Source organism: Pristis pectinata, chromosome 16 (genome assembly GCF_009764475.1).
Source record: "Pristis pectinata isolate sPriPec2 chromosome 16, sPriPec2.1.pri, whole genome shotgun sequence".
NCBI lineage: Eukaryota > Metazoa > Chordata > Chondrichthyes > Rhinopristiformes > Pristidae > Pristis > Pristis pectinata.
In genome coordinates, this window is record NC_067420.1 from 20805362 (window position 1) to 20823214 (window position 17853).

At 40.0% G+C, this 17853-nt stretch overlaps 1 protein-coding gene across 1 annotated transcript in view; it reads right to left on the reverse strand.

Annotated features, from left to right (window-relative positions):
• Positions 1–17853, reverse strand: part of helz2a (helicase with zinc finger 2a) — an 83390-nt gene that overhangs the window by 47817 nt on the left and 17720 nt on the right. The window contains 5 exon segments of the mRNA XM_052031471.1: positions 297–926; positions 3455–3963; positions 11651–11758; positions 11885–12068; positions 14160–15253. Coding sequence (XP_051887431.1) covers positions 297–926; positions 3455–3963; positions 11651–11758; positions 11885–12068; positions 14160–15151 — 2423 coding nt within the window. The 5' untranslated portion in view covers positions 15152–15253.

The following is a 17853-nucleotide window of genomic DNA, read 5'->3' on the forward strand; positions in this document are numbered from 1 at the left end:
AAAATTGGATGTGGGAGAACTACAGTGCCTTGCTTATGCAGTGTGCTAACAAGAACAATAAAATGTAAAAGAAATTTTATGTATCATGTAACGTTTGGACTATACTTTTAACAGTGATGGACAGAAATTTCTTATAAACATAAATAACATCAACTAAAACTGATAATACCAATATTCAGGAGTTCTAAGATGATTTAAAGTACTATGCAAAAGTTTTTTAAATGTTTCATTAATTAAAGAATTGCGATATATTCCTGTTAAATCCAGATATAAACAAAGCAAAACTGTTCACTCACCTGTTAGTATCTGTACATAGAAGCAATCTAGTTCCTGGTCTCTTCACTATTTCCATTGCTGCTTTTGCCAAGGTAAAGGTCTTTCCAGTTCCAAAAGGACCATAAATTAGAAGAGGGGTCACTATTTTGTTTCCATTGGGTTGTCCAGTAATGAAGGCAATAGCATCACGTTGCTTTTGATTTCCAATTGGAATGGCATGAGTACAATGCGGAATGGAACAGGTGGTAAAGTCTGGAAAAATAATCTGCTCATTTGGAAGCTTGTCCACAGCTTGATGCCTGAAGCAAAATGTAAGTCGGTCTAACTGAAACTGAATCTCTACATTAGGGCGGCTTCCTTTGCAGAAATCAAGATCCGTGTGGCATCGCCGTGAAAGCTTTAGAGCAATACGACTTTCAGTGGTAGCCTCTTGGACGATGGCAACCTCATAAACATCATTGTTGGCGGAAGGGTTTGGTGTTAACAGTGCAGTTTTAACTGCTCTCTTAAATAGGAAACCTTCATTTGAATTAGTCAGAGCAGGGGGGGTTGGAACAACAGCAAAGAGCTCTCCAGATTGTGCAATCTTCAATCCTTCCGTAGTTTCTTCCAGTATGTCAGTGATTGAAATGGTCACCTGTAGATTGAGTCTATTGAAAGAAAGTTTTACAATTATTTTTCATAAGATTAACTTGCCAAACTCTTCTGATTTGGGCTTTATTTACAGCTAAGTGCACTTCTGCCAATTTACATCAGAACAAAAAATGCCTTTAAACTGGTTTATATCAGCAGATCAGTCAAGCAAGCCAGCAATCAGCAGAGAGAAGGTAATGATCAGTACAGAAAAAAAGGGTAGTGATGCCTAGAACAAAGTGTCACCGATGGTGCAGAGACTAGGGCAGCAATCTGTACAGGAAGAAAGGCAGAAATTGATGCAGGAGTGGGTTGCAATTGGTAAAGGGAGGACCAACGACTGGAAAAAGAAACGAGCAATAATTGGTAGAAGGAGCACGGCAGGGATCAGTACAGAGATAGAGCAATGACTGGTAGATGAAGGGGCCTTTGGAGGGAGATGCAACGATTGGTGAAGGGGGGTTTTAATTATTATAGGGAGTGACAGTGATCAATGAGGAAGGCTAAGATCAATAAAGGGTTGTGGCTGTGATCAATAGGGAGAGAGGGGGTGAAGGTATTGGGGGAGAGCATTGATTGGCACATGGGGAGAGCTGTCACTGGTAAAGGAAAGGACACTGTCAGGTGGAGGGAGAGGCCACTGATGATCAGATGGAGTTGAGCAGCAGGAAACAATCTTTGCATTAATTACTAAAATTACACAAGAACTTGCTTAGACCAGAGCTGGAGTACTGTGTGCAGTTTTGGTTTTCCTACCTAAGGGAGGAATATATTTGCAATACAGGGAGTGTAATAAAGGTTCATCAGACTGATTCTTTGGTTGGCAGGACTATGAAAAGTGCTTAGAAGAATGGAAGTTTATCACATTGAAAAGTACAAGTTTCTGACAGGGCTAGATAGACTACTTGTACGGAGGAGTTCTCCCCTGGCTGTGTGGGTTCTAGAACCTGAAGTCAAGGTCTCATGACACAGGGTAAGTCATTTAGGACTGAGATGATGAGAAATTTCTTCATTCAGAGGGTGATGAACCCATAGAATTCTCTATGACAGAAGGCTTTGGAGTCACTGTATATATTTAAATATGAAATAGATATATTTCTAGACACAAAAGGCATCAAGGTGTATGGGGAGAGAGCAGAAATTTAGTATTGAGATTGAGGAACAGCCATGATCATGGTGAATTGATCATTCTGTCAACAATAGAATAGAACATTAAAAACATTCCCGAGAACTTCTATGGAGACACAGGCAGAGGCCATTCAAAGTCCTTGTGCAACCATGAAGTTCCATGTTCTACAACAGTGGAGCTGCAAGTGGCTATCCTGAATCTCCACATTCTGTTAAGTATTTCTTTCTAACTTATCTTTTCAGTGCTAGTATCCAGATGTCTAATGACACTTGGTTATGCATCATGTAGGTGACAGTGGTGCACTCACTGACACTTGCATTTGCAAAGGGACCTTCTAGTGAAGTACGGTAGATCCATCTCTGACTCAGCTGGAAAATCCAGTCCCCACAGTAGCCCCCAACCCCCACAACCCACCACCACACTCTGCTTTGTTTCCATAAACAATTTGATTGTTCCAAAGAATACCAGGATATTTGCTTAGTATGAACCTTTGAGAGGTCGAAGTGGAAGTCCAATGGAACTCAGAAAGAAATTTGAATACACGTTTTCCTGTACCTACCAAGAGATGAAGGACAGTTTGCCAGATCTCTCTTAGTGAATGGGAAGTAGAGTTTTGATGTCTCAAAAAACAAGAAACCTTTTGAAATGGGAGAAACATGTATAGATTAAATGGGCTTCATCCAAACAAAAATGTGGAAGAAGCATTTCACTGATGGATCAGTAGAAAGAAGGAGAGCTGTTTAAACATCGAGGTCAGGTGTGGCAAGCATAAGGAAACACTCATACATACTGAAGCAAACCTTGATAAGTAACACAAAACAAACATTAAATCTAGAAATACAGTAGCTTAGAGAATATCAATGGAAAGAGCAACAAAGTTCATGTTTCAGGTCAATGACCTCTCGTCAGATGAAATATGAACTCTGTTTCTCTTTCCAGATTCTGCCTGATCAGCTGACTATTCCCAGCATTCTATTTTTATTTTAAAATTCCAGCATTTGCAGTATTTTACTCCTGAAAACATTAAGTCTAATTCCAGTAGTAGTAGAACCAAATAAAATGTTAGTAAAATTAATAAATGTAGAAGGTGAAAAAGTATTAAAGCTCTGCTTGTTATACATGTGTGACAAAAGTTGTGTTTTGTAAGCATTTGAAGAGAAACTAGATCAGATGACTTTAGGATTATAGGTGAGACAACCCTTTTATTGAGAAAGTAATAAACTTCAATTGCTGGAAATCTCTAACAGAAAATGTTAGAAATACTCAGCAGGTCAGGCAGCTGCTATGAGAACATTTCAAATCAATGACTGTTCACAAGACTGAAATTTACCCTCTTCTATATCTAATTCTGACTCTGTTTGAGCTAGACTGGGAACCTTTCTTTGCACTGAGAAGCTTTCTTGTTAGATACTGCACCTTGAAACTATGTCAGCTTCGGCCTGCTCCTCTTGGTACAGGAAATTGTGCATTTTTTCTCTGTAATTTGTAGGTGTTATTGGAATTTTTGCCATGTCTTTGGTTTTGTGTTCCAATGTTACAGATGGTGGCTTGTATTTCTGCAACACAAGATGCTCTTGTTCAGTTCTTTCCATGCAAGGTATTATTCTTCTATTGGCACTGTTCCATCTCTCCAGGCTGACGAATTGGAAATCACTGGTTGGATTATTGGGTATTTGAGGAACATCCTCTTTACCAATATAAATCTTCCTGACAAGAAGAGGTCGGTCTCCAAAATCAAAAACAACCCATTGCTCGTAAATTCCTATGCTCACAGCTTCAAATGAGACTACAATGAAGTACAAAGTTCTGGATGACTGGAATTTTTTGCCTTCAGCACTAAGACAATTTTTTGGTAAATTTTCTCCTTCCAGTGAAAATTTTGCACCAGGTTCTCTCTTCAACAGAGCAACATTCAACAACGCTTTCTGCAAAGGTAACAAAATAACATTAGTAGTACTCAAATTCCATTCACATTTGAGAGCCTCATTTTTTTAATGGCTCTCATAACTCTGAATAAGTGGGTGAGTCCAGGACCAAAGGGCACAATCTTAGAATTAGAAGGTACAGGTTTAAAACAGAGATGAGGAGAAATTTCTTTAGCCAGAGGATGGTGAATTTGTGGAATTCCTTGCCAGGTACAGCAGTGGAGGCCAGATCATTGGAGGCGTTTAAGGAAGAGATAGACAGATATCTAAATAGTCGGGGTATCAAGTGATATGGAGATAAGGCTGGAAATTGGGGTTAGAATAGTGTGTTTTTTTTGCACCTGCCCCCCCCCCAATTTCTCATTTCTTTTTCTTTTTTCCCTTTTCCTTGGAGCAGACTTGATGGGCCGAATGGCCTGCTTCTGCTCCCTTGTCTTGTGATCTTGTGAATAACTTCAGGATATCCACACAAGCTCCAGTGTTGAGGTCAATGGTTCACTGCCGTTTTGCTAACTGGGTTTGCAGAGCTGCGATAATTGCTCACAACTTAGGATGGAAAGTATGTACAAATATACCGAGTCAGTTTGGACTTGGCACAGGGAATGCTTTCCCATTCATGTTGATGGGATCAGATAAGGAGAATTAATTGCTGTTTTTAACAACTGCTTACAAAATGTTTTCAAAAGTTACTCTGCTTTTTTTTAAAAGGTTTTTAATAGTTGGTGAATGTTTTTGATTTTGACATTCAGAAACTATCATCATTTTTTTTAAGTACCTGCCAGTTTTGCCAAACACAGTTTAACCAGTTGTCAGTTTGCTTCAGCAATTTTTTTTGTATATTTGGCTTTTATAATCCCTCCTCCCTTCATCTACTCAGAGCAAGGAATGATAAATTCCAGATAATTTTATGTACTTAAAACATTTTTAGTTTAAATTTTAAATAAACTAATGATAAATAAACTAATGAATTTTAAAAAAACTACTGTAACATCCTTACAAATAAAACAAAACAAAAAAAAACTGATTTTATTGCCAGAGGAGAGATTGGGGTGCAGTGGACAGCAAGGAAGGCTATCAAAGCTTGCAGTGTGATCTTGACCAGCTAGGAAAATAGGCTGAAAAATGGCAAGTGGAGTTTAATGCAGGCAAGTGTAAGGTGTTGCACTTTGGGAGGACAAATCAGGTTAGGACTTACACAGTGAATGGTAGGGCTCTGAGGTGTGCAGAAGAACAAAGGGACCTGGGAATACAGATCCACAGTTCCTTGAAAGTGGCGTCACAGGTAGATAGGATCATAAAAAGAGCTTTTGGCCCTTTGGCCTTCATAAATCAGGGCACTGAGTACAGGAGTTGGGATGTTATGTTGAAGTTATACAGGACGTTGATGAGGCCAAATTTAGAGCATTGTGTGTAGTTCTGGTCACCCACCTACAGGAAATATATCAATAAGCTTGAAAGAGTGCAGAGAAAATTTACAAGGATGTTGCTGGGACTTGAGGACCTGAGTTATAGGGAAAGGTTGAATAGGTTAGGACTTTATTCCCTGGAGCACAGGAGAATGAAGGGAGATCTTATAGAGGTATACAAAATTATGAGGGGTATAGATAGGTTGAATGCATGCAGGCTTTTTCCCCTAAGGTTGGCTGAGACTACACTAGAGGATATAGGTTTAGGGTGAAAGATGAAATATTTAAGGGGAATCTGAGGGGGAACTTATTCACTCAGAGGGTGGTGTAGGTAAGATAAGATCTCTTTATTAGTCACATGTACATCGAAACACTCAGTGAAATACATCTTTTTGCATAGAGTGTTCTGGGAGCAGCCCACAAGTGTCGCCACGCTTCCAGTGCCAACATAGCATGCCCACAACTTCCTAACCTGTATGTCCTTGGAATGCGGCAGGAAACCGGAGCACCTGGAGGAAACCCACGCAGACACGGGGAGAACATACAAACTCCTTACAGACAGTGGCCGGATTTGAACCCTGTCGCTGGTGCTGTAAAGCATTACGCTAACCGCTACACTACCGTGCCTGCCAAGTGTTCCAAGCATGGAACGAGCTGCCAGCAGAGTGGTAGATGTGGGTTCAATTGTAACATTTAAGAGAAGTTTGGATAGGTACATGGATGTGAGGGGTTTAGAGGGATATGGTCTGGGTGCAGGTAGATGGGACTAGGCAGAAGATCAGGCCAGCCTGGACTAGATAGGCCAAAGGGCCTGTTTCTGTGCTGTAGTGCTCTATGACTCTATGACTAAGGGACTGCAATAGAGCAGCTTATGTCGTATTTTACTACAATCACAAACGAGAGCAACCTGGCATCTTTAAAATAGTATGAGATCCCAAGGTGATTCAGAGGAAGATTATCACATGAATGAACATTTTATAACAGCTGCAGATGATGGAAATCTAAAATAAAAACAGAAAATGCTGGAAATATGCAACAGGTCATACCGCAACTGTAGGAAGAGAAACAGAGATAACGTTTCGGATCGAAGTCCCTTCATCAGACGGAGTTCTGTTCTGATGTAGGGCCTTCGACCTGAAACATTTGCTTTGTTTCTCTTACAGCTACAGTCTGACCTGCTGAGTATTTGCAGCATTTTCTGTTTTTATTATTAAATAAAATCTGAGCTACAAAAGGAAATATTAAGGTATATGACCAAAAAAAGAACCGTAGAAAAGAGAGATCAACATGTAGTAAGATTAGAATGAGAACCCCCCCCCACAAAATTGTCCATGTGTGGCTCAGTTCACAACAACAAACACCCAGGGTTTTCTATGGTGGATAGAAAGCAATGCACATAGAAATAGTGGGATAGAAGTTCTGCTCAGTTAAACTGTTTGTTGATTCAATTTGCCCAAAATTGGCATAAGCTATGTGGAGTTTCAAGAGCAAATTACATTCAGAAAACATCTGCAATCCGTTTAAAGCACAGTGTACTGCGGCTAGTCCTGCCTGGAAAACTGCCACACACCCAAGGTGAATTAATCATCTTTGGCCATTTCAGCTAATTGCTCACTTAGAGGCCTTTGAGGAAGCTCAAAAACTAAGTTATTTCTTTGAGCTAGGAGTACAACATGCACATTTTTAAAAGTTTTGAAAGTAATTTTTCTTTAAATTTACAAAGAAACTAGCCAATGTACCCTAACACAATGAACAAATAGTTCTGTATATATGTTTGAAAGTCATTTTCAGTAATTTAAAATTACTCAAATGTGGTGGACTGACACTGTGATTAAGAATATTTTGTGTTAAATCCATTCCAAAGAATATATAGTTTTTTAAAATGCTAGCTACATATGCTCATTCATAGCAAACCTTAGTTGGTCAAAATGCAAATGAGCTTAGGCTCTCAGGGAATAAGTCACTCCACTAAACTTGCAAAATGTTGGCTAAAGGCCAAATGTGCTCAAAGTGGGAATTACATTTTTAGAGTCATACAGTCATACAGCTTGGAAATAGGACCTTCAGCCTAACTTGTCCATGCCGAATGTGTTGCCCAGTGAGCTAGTCCCATCTGCCTGCATTTGCCCATAGTCCTCTAAACCCCTCCTATCCATGTACTTATCTAGATAGCTTTTAAATGTTGCTAATGTGCCCACCTCAACCACTATTTCATAGAAACATAGAAAACCTATGGCACAATTCAGGCCCTTCGGCCCACAAAGCTGTGCCGAACATGTCCCTACCTTAGAAATTACTAGGCTTACCCATAGCCCTCTATTTTTTGGAAGCTCTTTCCAAATACGCACCACCCTTTGTGTGAAGCTGCTGCCCCTGATGTCCCTTTTAAATCTCTTGCCTCTTATGTTAAACCTATGCCCTCTTGTTTTTAGCACACCCTCCCTAGGAAAAAGACTGTGTACTTTCACCCTATCTATGCCCTTCATGATCTTATACACCTCTATCATGTCACTCCTCAATTTCCTATGTTCCAGGAAATAAGTCCTAGTCTACGCAACCTCTCCTTGTAACTCCTTCCCTCAAGTTTTACCAGGAAACATCCTGGTAAATCTTTTCTACACTCTTTCCAATTCAGTAACATCTTTCCTATAGCAGGGTGACCAAAACTGTACACAGTACTCCAAGTGCAGCCTCACCAATATCTTATATAACCGAAACATAACTTCCCAACTCCTACACTCAATGCCCTGACTAATGAAGGCCAGTGTGCCAACTGCCTTCTTCACCACCCTATCTACCTGTGATGTTGCTTCCAGCAAACTATGCACTTGCACTCTTAGGTCCCTCTGTTCCATAACACTCCCCAGTTTAAACCAATGGCCCTTCCTCTCCTTCTACTATTTTCCTGTCTATCCTGACAACTGAACTTGCTCTCATTGGCTACAGTATTATCCTCTGATTTCTCATCAGCCACTCTACTGCTTGGGGCCCTACCCCCAACTCTTCCACCCCCTCCCCCCCACCCCCAGTTTAAATCCTCCCAAGTAGCACCAGCAAGTTGCCCAGCCGGGATATTGGTCCCCTCCGGTTCAGGTGCAACCCATCTCTCTTGTACAGGCCACCCCCCTACCCCAGAAGAAATCCACCAATGATCCAAGAACTTGAATCCCTGCCCCCTGCACCAGCGCCTCAGCCACACATTCATCTGAACTATCTTTCTATTTCTACCCTCACTAGCATGTGGCACTGGGAGTAATCTAGAGATTACTACCCTTGAGGTCTTGCTTTTTAGGTTCTGTCCTATGTTCACTGCGCAGGACCTCATCCCTCTTTCTACCTATGTGGTTGGTACCAACATGCACCACAACCTCTGGCTGCTCACCCTCCCCCTTGAGAATGTTCTGCAACCACTCAGAGACATCCTTGACCCTGACAGCCAGGAGGCAACACACCATCCTGATGTTTCTTTTGCAGCCACAGAATCTCCTGTCTGTCCCCCTAACTACTGAGTCTCCTGTCATTACCACCCTGCCTGATTTCTCCCTTACGTGCTGAGCCTCAGAGCCTGTCTTTGTGGAATGATGTCATTCTATTATACGCTAAAATGACAAGAGTGGATGCTAGGTTCTAGAATATATTGCTTGTCAGTTCAGTTCTCCATCAACCTATCATTAGGGTGCTGCGCTGTCATGCTATAAACATCACATAAGTGTCAGACTTTATCCCAAGGCCTCACCCACATTAACAATGCAAATAGTGCTGTCAGTATTGGTGAAAGTCCAAAGAACATTATGGCCAGAAAAGCCTTTCACCAAGAATTTGCAGATAAGTCTATGTTAGTTTTATCAGGTAGTGCTGCAACCTCACAGCTCCAGTGACCCGGGTTCAACCCTGACTTCTGGTGCTGTCTGAGTTTGCACATTCTCTCCTTGACAGCTGAGTCTCCCCCATACACTCTGGTTTCCTCCCACATCTTTGAAACATATCATATAGTAGGCTAATTGGCCCCTGTAAAATACCCTTCATGTAGGTGGGTGGCAGAAGAAATAGGGGTGAGTTAATGGGCATGAGAAAGAGAATACGTTACAGAGAAATAAGTGAGGGAAAAGGGATCGATCAGATTGCTCTGAAAGCTACCACATACTAGATGGGCCAAATGGACTCCTGTGTTGAAAGGAAATATAAAATGTAAATATACAATATATGAAGGTTTTGATTACAGCAGAAAAAAAGACACCAATGCTTCAAGGCCTTGGAGTTAATTCAAAGAATCAAATTTATATGTAGAGATGATTGGAAGGGCAGGCACGGTAGTGTAGCAGTTAGCGTAATGCTTTACAGTGCCAGCGCCCCAGGTTCAATTCCGGCTGCTGTCTGTAAGGAGTTTGTACGTTCTCCCCGTGTCTGTTTGGGTTTCCTCCGGGTGCTCTGGTTTCCTCCCACATTCCAAAGTTATACGGGGTTAGGAAGTTGTGGGCATGCTACGTCGGCGCCAGAAGCAAGGCAACATTTGTGGGCTGCTCCCAGAACACTCTATGCAAAAGATACATTTCACTGTGTGTTTCAATGTACATGTGACTAATAAAGATATTGTATCTTATATCAAATGTTTGGTTCTGAAATATCTGTCTATACTAATTTATTTTACTTTCTGCTGTGAGTAGGTCACCACCATTAGAAATGGTACAATTCGTAATAAGAGGTCTTATTGACAATCATTAACTTGCTGCAGAATAAGTTCTTGTGTCAGAAACAAATCAAATTCCAGATACTTTACCTGGTTACATATTTTCCTCACTGACATGCACCTCCCTTGGGTCTCCCTATATCAATTAACTCAGATCAGCTATTGACATGTACACCTTGAATATCTCATCAGGAAACTGCCATCATCTCTTCACTTTCAATAATTATCTCTTCAATTCAATCATATCCTCACTCCAGACATCAGTTTGCTCACAGGCCATTTTGATTTTCTCACCCAACTTCCACTTACAGCCTTTACTCCAATCTCTTCCCACCAGGATCCTCTCCATATCATGCTCACCACCACTTATCCCCATCATTTCCACCCCCACCCATAATCTCCTCACCAGAATTTTTTCCATCATCACAAACCTCTCCAATTGCTGGAGATTGCTGAGAAAAGGCGTTTTTGCATGACTGTGTGTGGTCAGCTTATTGGACTGCACATTATATACAAGGGATGTTATCTGACCTTCAATACTCTGCCTTAAACTATCACAGGCTCCCTGCACACAGCTTCTTCATAGCATGAAAATGTACACTGAAGAATTTCCAGCCTTATGTTTTTCCTGAGTAGAAATTTCCATGCGGTAACTGACAGCCTTTAAAACAAAGGTCAATCTCTTGGCTGTCTTCTGTATGTTCCTTGGGACTCCACATTATCAGTCAGTTTACGAGATGAAGCCTAAAAAAAGGTCTCATAAAAATGTAGTGGGGTGCTACTTTCTTTATATTAGACCTTGCATTTATTAGGTTTTTCTATAGCCCAGCTGTACAAAGAGAGAAACTTCATAATTACATTTATTAGCACAGCTAAGTCTTTTAACTAATCACCAGTATTTCAGAACTCTTTATGCTAATAATTTGATTGGCATTACCTCACCACACGTACAAAGTATTATATACACCCCAAGCCTTCATCCACATTTACAATATCCCCTATCAGAGAAAGATGAAACTAGAGGACACAGATTGAGGGTGGGGGTGGTGTTGAAGAGGTTTATGAGCGGGACATTCTTCACCCAGAGAGTGGGAAGTACCTGGATCGCACTGCTTGAGAGAGTGGTTGAAGCTGAGTCACTGACAGCATTTAAAAAGTCTCCAGATGAGCACTTGAATCGCCTAGACATGGAAGGCTATGGACCAAGTGCTGGGAGATGGGATTAATACGAAAGAACGCCCACTGATTGGCAAGGATGAGTTGGGCCAAATGGCCTGTTTCCATGCTGTATGATTCTATGACTTACAGTATGTGTCTTCCATGAATCAAATTATTCAGTCAGCACTTCTGACTAATCATGGCCTCATCTTTAACTTACATACTGGGTCTTGTCATTTTTGAGGATGGAGACATTCGTGGAGCATCCTCCTCCTCATATTGGCTGCTTAATTGCCCACTGTTCACAATTAGATGTGCAATAGGACTCAAGCTTGGAACTCATCCATGCTGAAATATCATTCGGCATGTTGTTTTTGCTGTTCAGATTGCTTGTATTCAGTTATACCATACTTGAAAAAGAAAAGTGAATATCTACCTGTGATTGTATCTGGAAGTTCCACTTGAGTTTATTTTTTTTATTGTAACGGGGTACCCTTAAGTCACGATCACATGATACAATTATATCACCAACTTCCTCCGACATCTGTAAATCAATATATAACATTAAAGCATCTGCAGTAATATCAACTAGGTTGTAAATAAATATTAATAAAACCGGACACCACTGACAAAAAAAATTAAAATAATTATTGATGAATAAAAACCTTACAATCAGTACTTCATTCCCACAGTTCCTGTATTCCTCAAGGAAACTGTCCCGAAAGGAAATAAGCCCTTGATATTTTGCTGTTTTCTTCCGACTTTGCCCAACCTCTGACCGCATTAGCCATTCTTCTAGCTCTTCATAGGAGTGAGCATAAATGCAGTTCTCACCAAATTCACAGATATCTACCCTTTAAAAGTAAATGATTAAAAAAAAGCTTTGTAAAACTTGCAAAGGCACAGTATATCCTAAGTAGCAAGAAACTATCCTGGCATTAATGGCCTGGTATTCTAGCAACATCAGTACTAGTTTCATGGAAGTTATCTTTGCAAGGATAACAGCTCATTAGCTCCTTAATTTATTTCTCTCCATTAGTACAGCCTGACCTGCTGGCTAGTTTCGCAGCCCTGCTATTAGTAGCACATAGCATGGACAAAAAAATATTACCGCCACCTAACTAACCCCGGTAACCCATCAGACCTGGCCTCACCCTATAACAGATATATCTTTTGTTCTTTCCATCCTTCCTGCCACAATCCTCTCTGACTTAAAATTACCTTTATTATCGCACCTTCCCAGTTCTGTCAAAGGGCCTCCAACCTGAAATGCCAACTCTCTTTGTCACTCCACAGATGCTGCATGACCAGCTTCGTGTTTCCAGCAATTTCTATTTTTTTTATTTCAGATTTCCATCCTTGGCAATTATTTTTAATTTTTATTTATAGCTCATTAGCTTTTGGACTTTTAGCTGTCTACTAGTAAAACATCCTGATGAAGCAATACTTTACTCAGTAGAATTTAGGTGCAAAGACTTCAAGTCATCAGATTGAGATGTTGAGAATAAGTGAGTTCCCTCTTGGTCACATAAGAGAAAAATTCAAATAGTCGTGGCTGGTATTGGGAATGGGGCAGAAAAGAAGAGTTGATGTAGAGGCTCGGATGTTATCATACTGAATAGTGAGGAAGGTATAATGTGGTAGATAGCCAACTCCTGCTCCTCTTTCTTATGTTCTTATGCTGTCAATGCCCAACAATGAGTCACTCCCTGTCAATACTGATTAGGGATTTTGGCAGATTGAATTTAAAAGAAGTGATAAGATTTCTTTATTAGTCAAATGTACATCGAAGCACGCAGTGAAATGCATCTTTGTGTAGAGTGTTCTGGGGGAAGCCCGCAAGTGTCGCCACGCTTCTGGCGCCAACATAGCATGCCCACAACTTCCTAACCCGTACGTCTTTGGAACGTGGGAGGAAACCGGAGCACCCGGAGGAAACCCACGCAGTCACAGGGAGAATGTACAAACTCCTTACAGACAGCAGCTGGAATTGAACCCGGGTCGCTGGCGCTGTGACAGTGTTACGCTAACAGCTACACTACCGTGCCACCCCGCCAAGCTACTGTACTGTCAACAAGTGTGCATCTTGGGAAGTCAAACAGGGGTAGGACATATACAGTAAGTGGTAGGGGATTAAGGAATGTTGATGAACAGAGAGACCTAGGGTTCCAAGTCCATAGTTCCCTGAAGGTGAAAACACAGGCAGATAGGGTGCTGAAGAAGGCATATGGCATGCTTGTCTCCATGAGTCGGGCATAGAATATAAAAGTTGAGACACTGTGTTGCAACTGTCCAAAATGCTGGTTAGGCCACAGCTGGAGTATTGTGTGCAGTTCTGGTCACCACACTATAGGAAGGATGTAATTGTGCTGGAGAGAGTGCAGAGGAGATTCGCCAGGATGTTGCAAGTACTATGTTTGAGATGCATTTAGACAGACACTTAAATAGGCATGGCATGAAAGGACACGGTCCTAATGTGGGAAGATGGGATTAGTGTAGATGAGCAAAAAGGTCAGCATGGGTGTGGTGGGCTGAAGGGCCTATTTCTGTGCTGTACAACTCTGTGACTCTGTAACTCAATGATTCATTCCACATAGACCAAATATGGCTTCTATGTGATCTTGATAGATTGGTGCCCCTAATGTAGATGGCTCCTGACCTTTAATCCAGACCATTAAGACGTTTTCCTAATAAAGGACAGGCAAATTTCCTGCAATTTGTCAAGTTTCAAACATGTTCCAGGATTCCACCAGCCTATGTTATTAGAGTTACACTGGAGATTGCATGAAATACAACAATTTTCAAATCCAGTTTTGCCATATCCTATTCCAGGAATTTTCTGAATGCTATTTTTGATGAGGATTAATCAATAACTGAATGATATAAAGAATACTATAAAATTATTATTCTATCTCTATTGAGTTGTTTTTGTATATGTCATTTACCTTGAACATAATTGGTAGTTTTTTCCTTTAAGAGGTGGTTTTCGGTGTTTCCACTCAACAGTAGTGTCTGTCAAGACCATCTGAGCATGTTCTATGGATGAACAATGATTCTCAAATCCATCCTGGGAAGAAAAGGTTACCAGACACACTTTGCAGTAGAAATGAACATTGTTTTCTGTCACCTGGGACACTCCAGGTTGCCCATTCCAGTTCTGTTGCAGTGATATCTGAAGCAAGGTAGAACGCTTCAAACCTTGTTGCATCTCTGATTTCCATACCATCAATTCGACTTCACTATGGGCAAAACTGCAATAATTGTAGCCATGTTGACATAATTCTCCCCGCTGAATTTTATCACAATACCGGATTTTGTCTTGAGATGGGACAGATTTAATTTCATTGCACTCCTTCATATCATTGGCACCCACATGGATATGGACCAACAATGGGTTCCAGTTATGCTGTGGTGAATGTGAACAAAAGCCCTTTGAACTTTGAATAGCTATTTTCTGAGGGACCATATAGAAACAGATTTCACATATTTCAACAAATTGTCCTCCAAACTCATTAACAATTTTTTCCTCAATTCTCTGCTGTTTTGCATAAAGTGTGCCTGAACATGATTTTCTGTTGTTTGCTCTTTTAGCCACTAAATTCTTTAGGGTGTTTCGTTCAGTTTTATTGTCTTTTTCATAATTCCATACCAAAGCTTCTTCTTTACTCCATGCAAAAGTGCAGGTATTCCCATGTTTCTTGCAGCCAGAACCTTCCTTGTAGAACCAACATACATCATAGCGCACGGGATTAATGAAAGTTGGTCGCCTTCGAATTAGTCTCCAGATGCCCTGTTGCTTCCGTGCAACAAGCTGGAGATGCTGGCATTCATGGTTCACATTTTTGACAACAACTCTGGTCTCGTTCGTTTTCTCAGAACATTGAAAGCAAATTAGCTGCAAATCAAGCTCTTTGAAGAGATCTTCCACTCCTTTCATTCTCACTCAGAGAGACTGTGCACATCAAGGAATTCTCTGCTGTTTGGTTTTTAATCATCTAATGAGGAATCCGCGTTCAGCCACTGAGTTACAAAACAAGTACTGCAACAGGAAAATATGAGGAGTATAATTTTTATAATTCCCACATGAAGAAATAGTACAAACATTTTTTAATATTATTAATATAATGTCACAATGGCTTTGATGTCATCAAGTTTTAGTTACAACACTGATTAAATGTTCAAAATAGAATTCACCACAGCTAAGATTAACTGAACAGTGGCATTAGGAACAGGATTCTTTTCTGTGATCCTATCAACAATTACAAGTAGCCAAAGCTGGTGGAGACATGAACACTAGTGCATTCCCCCCCTCGTCTATGTGTGTACGTATCACTAGCTGAGGCTGCAATGGAGAAGTTGGTATGAGATTCTGGCAAACAGCAGTATTGTGGTTACCCTATGAAGGCTAATGGCTTCCTCCAACCTAGTTTCAAACGTCTCTCTGCAGGAGACCTAACAGCCAGAGCTGCAATACTATAACCACATTTCATGGCAGCAATACTGGCATAGCTCGAAAGATAATGGTAATTAGATCCCTCATGGTTTCAAATGAATTGACGTCTTCCAAAGAGATAAGCCTGGGAAAAACTTGAGGGAGGGAAGAATTAGAAATCCTGACCCACTGGTCCTCCATCCCTTAAAAGAAAACTTCAGAGTGGTATGTGACAGAATAATAATGCTTAATTTCTCTTTCCAGTTTTCTTCTATGCTTTGAAAGCACATACAACTGCCCAATAGCTCCAAAGATCCGTTGTCAATAATTATAACAACACAATTGTTACTAATTAACTCAACAGTGATTGGAACCGTAGTTACAGCTGTAGTTTGGCTTAGTACCCAACTACTTACCATGCTATATAGTTAATTATTAAACAGCACACTCTGTTACAAGTGAGTAATCTGGTCAACCTCGCTTTCGTCTGTCAACCCTCATGTTTTTATTTGCATCTGTGAATCCTTTTCATGCAAAGTACTGAACAAAGACTAGCCTGTACTGTGCTATTTTTGCAGAGAGCTTTGGATCTAGCCAAAAACAAACTAGTTTTGCCAGAAAATGGGATCATGAGGTCCATCCAGTTAAACACTTCTCTTCAGATGATGAGATATATTGCCCAGAAGTTGTTGAAAGTGCAAGCTGATAAGGGTGCAGAGAAACCATGTCGAACATCAGAACAAACTGTCTTCATAACCAGTGAGATTTTAGAAGGATATAGAGGAGTGATGTTGATGTAAATTGGGTGAATGAATGTCAAATTAGGTACAAGTAGAGACTGAGGGAAACAAAAATTTCCTCAAGATAGAGAACATAAGATAAAGGAATAAAATGTAAGAAACAACATTTTATACTTTAAATTCCAAAAATCTCAAACCACAATTTATTCTGCAGAAGTTATCCTCTCAAGTTTAAACTGTTCCCTTTCTGGGCTATATAATGTAATATGCCCTATTTTTGAGTACATATTCACATAGGATTTGGTTTTAATTTCACATCATGTAATTAAAATTTGTAAGGTTTTTTAGCCAAATGAAATAAATAAAATTTATTCATCCTATGAAACATTTTGCTAACATTTTGGCTGAGTTGTGGAAAAACTAAGATTTGTATCCTTTGGCTTGTTTACATGGGCACATGCAAAATACTTAGCTAGTCACTTTTGAGGTAAGTGAAAGATCAATTAAATACAAAAAGGAAAAGGGGAAATTCATCCTCATAGGGGGTATTGTGCACCTTGACACTCGCCATACCAATATTAATTATCACTGACAAAGACTCATTAGAAAACATGTGTAAAAAATCTATACAATTAGAAAATGCTCAGAAAGTTAGACATTCAGCCAACAAATAGATTGATGACCATTCATTAAAAACTAGACTGAGTATTTCTAATATTTTCTGTGCCAGCTTCCTAATTTTTAATTTTGCTTTTCAATAAAAAAAATCTAACTATTCTTAACCAGAGGCAGAGAGAGCGAAGATTGGGAAGAAACCCCGAATACACTCTGTATATTTACTTCCTAAAAGATATTATGTCCCTCTGCACTTGGTCTAAAATAAATGGAGGACCTTGTAAGCATATTCAGCATTAAGATTTAAACAGAAAATGATGGAAAAAAAATCAGCAGGTCAGGAACCGTCTGTGGAAAGATAAACAGTTAACATTTCAGGTCAAGACCCTACATTCAAAAGAGTTTTTCCAGCATGTTCTGTTTTTATTTCCGATTTCCAGCAATGTTTTTGATTGTCTTAACCAGCATGTTTGGACATTACTCTCCTCATCAAAAGTTACCTATTCTGCAATGCAAGAGCCATAATTTTTCCAATTCATCCATTAATCCAAAGACTTTAAGAAATGGCACAATAATATGGAAAAAAAAAACTCGATCCTAGACCTTTTCAAAATAGGAACTTTTAATGCTAGTACATTTCTACTGTGAAAGATGGGCATGGATAGAAAATTGTGTCCATTGGTAACTTGGGAACCCACTACTCTCTTAATGTGCTGTAAAGTGGATTAAAGAATGCAATTGCATTCCTACATTGTGAACTCCAAATCTACTGAACTTTCCAACCAAACACTTGGAGGAAACAGCAATATTAATGCAAAGTATGAATGGTATAAGAAATGCTAAGGATGAAAA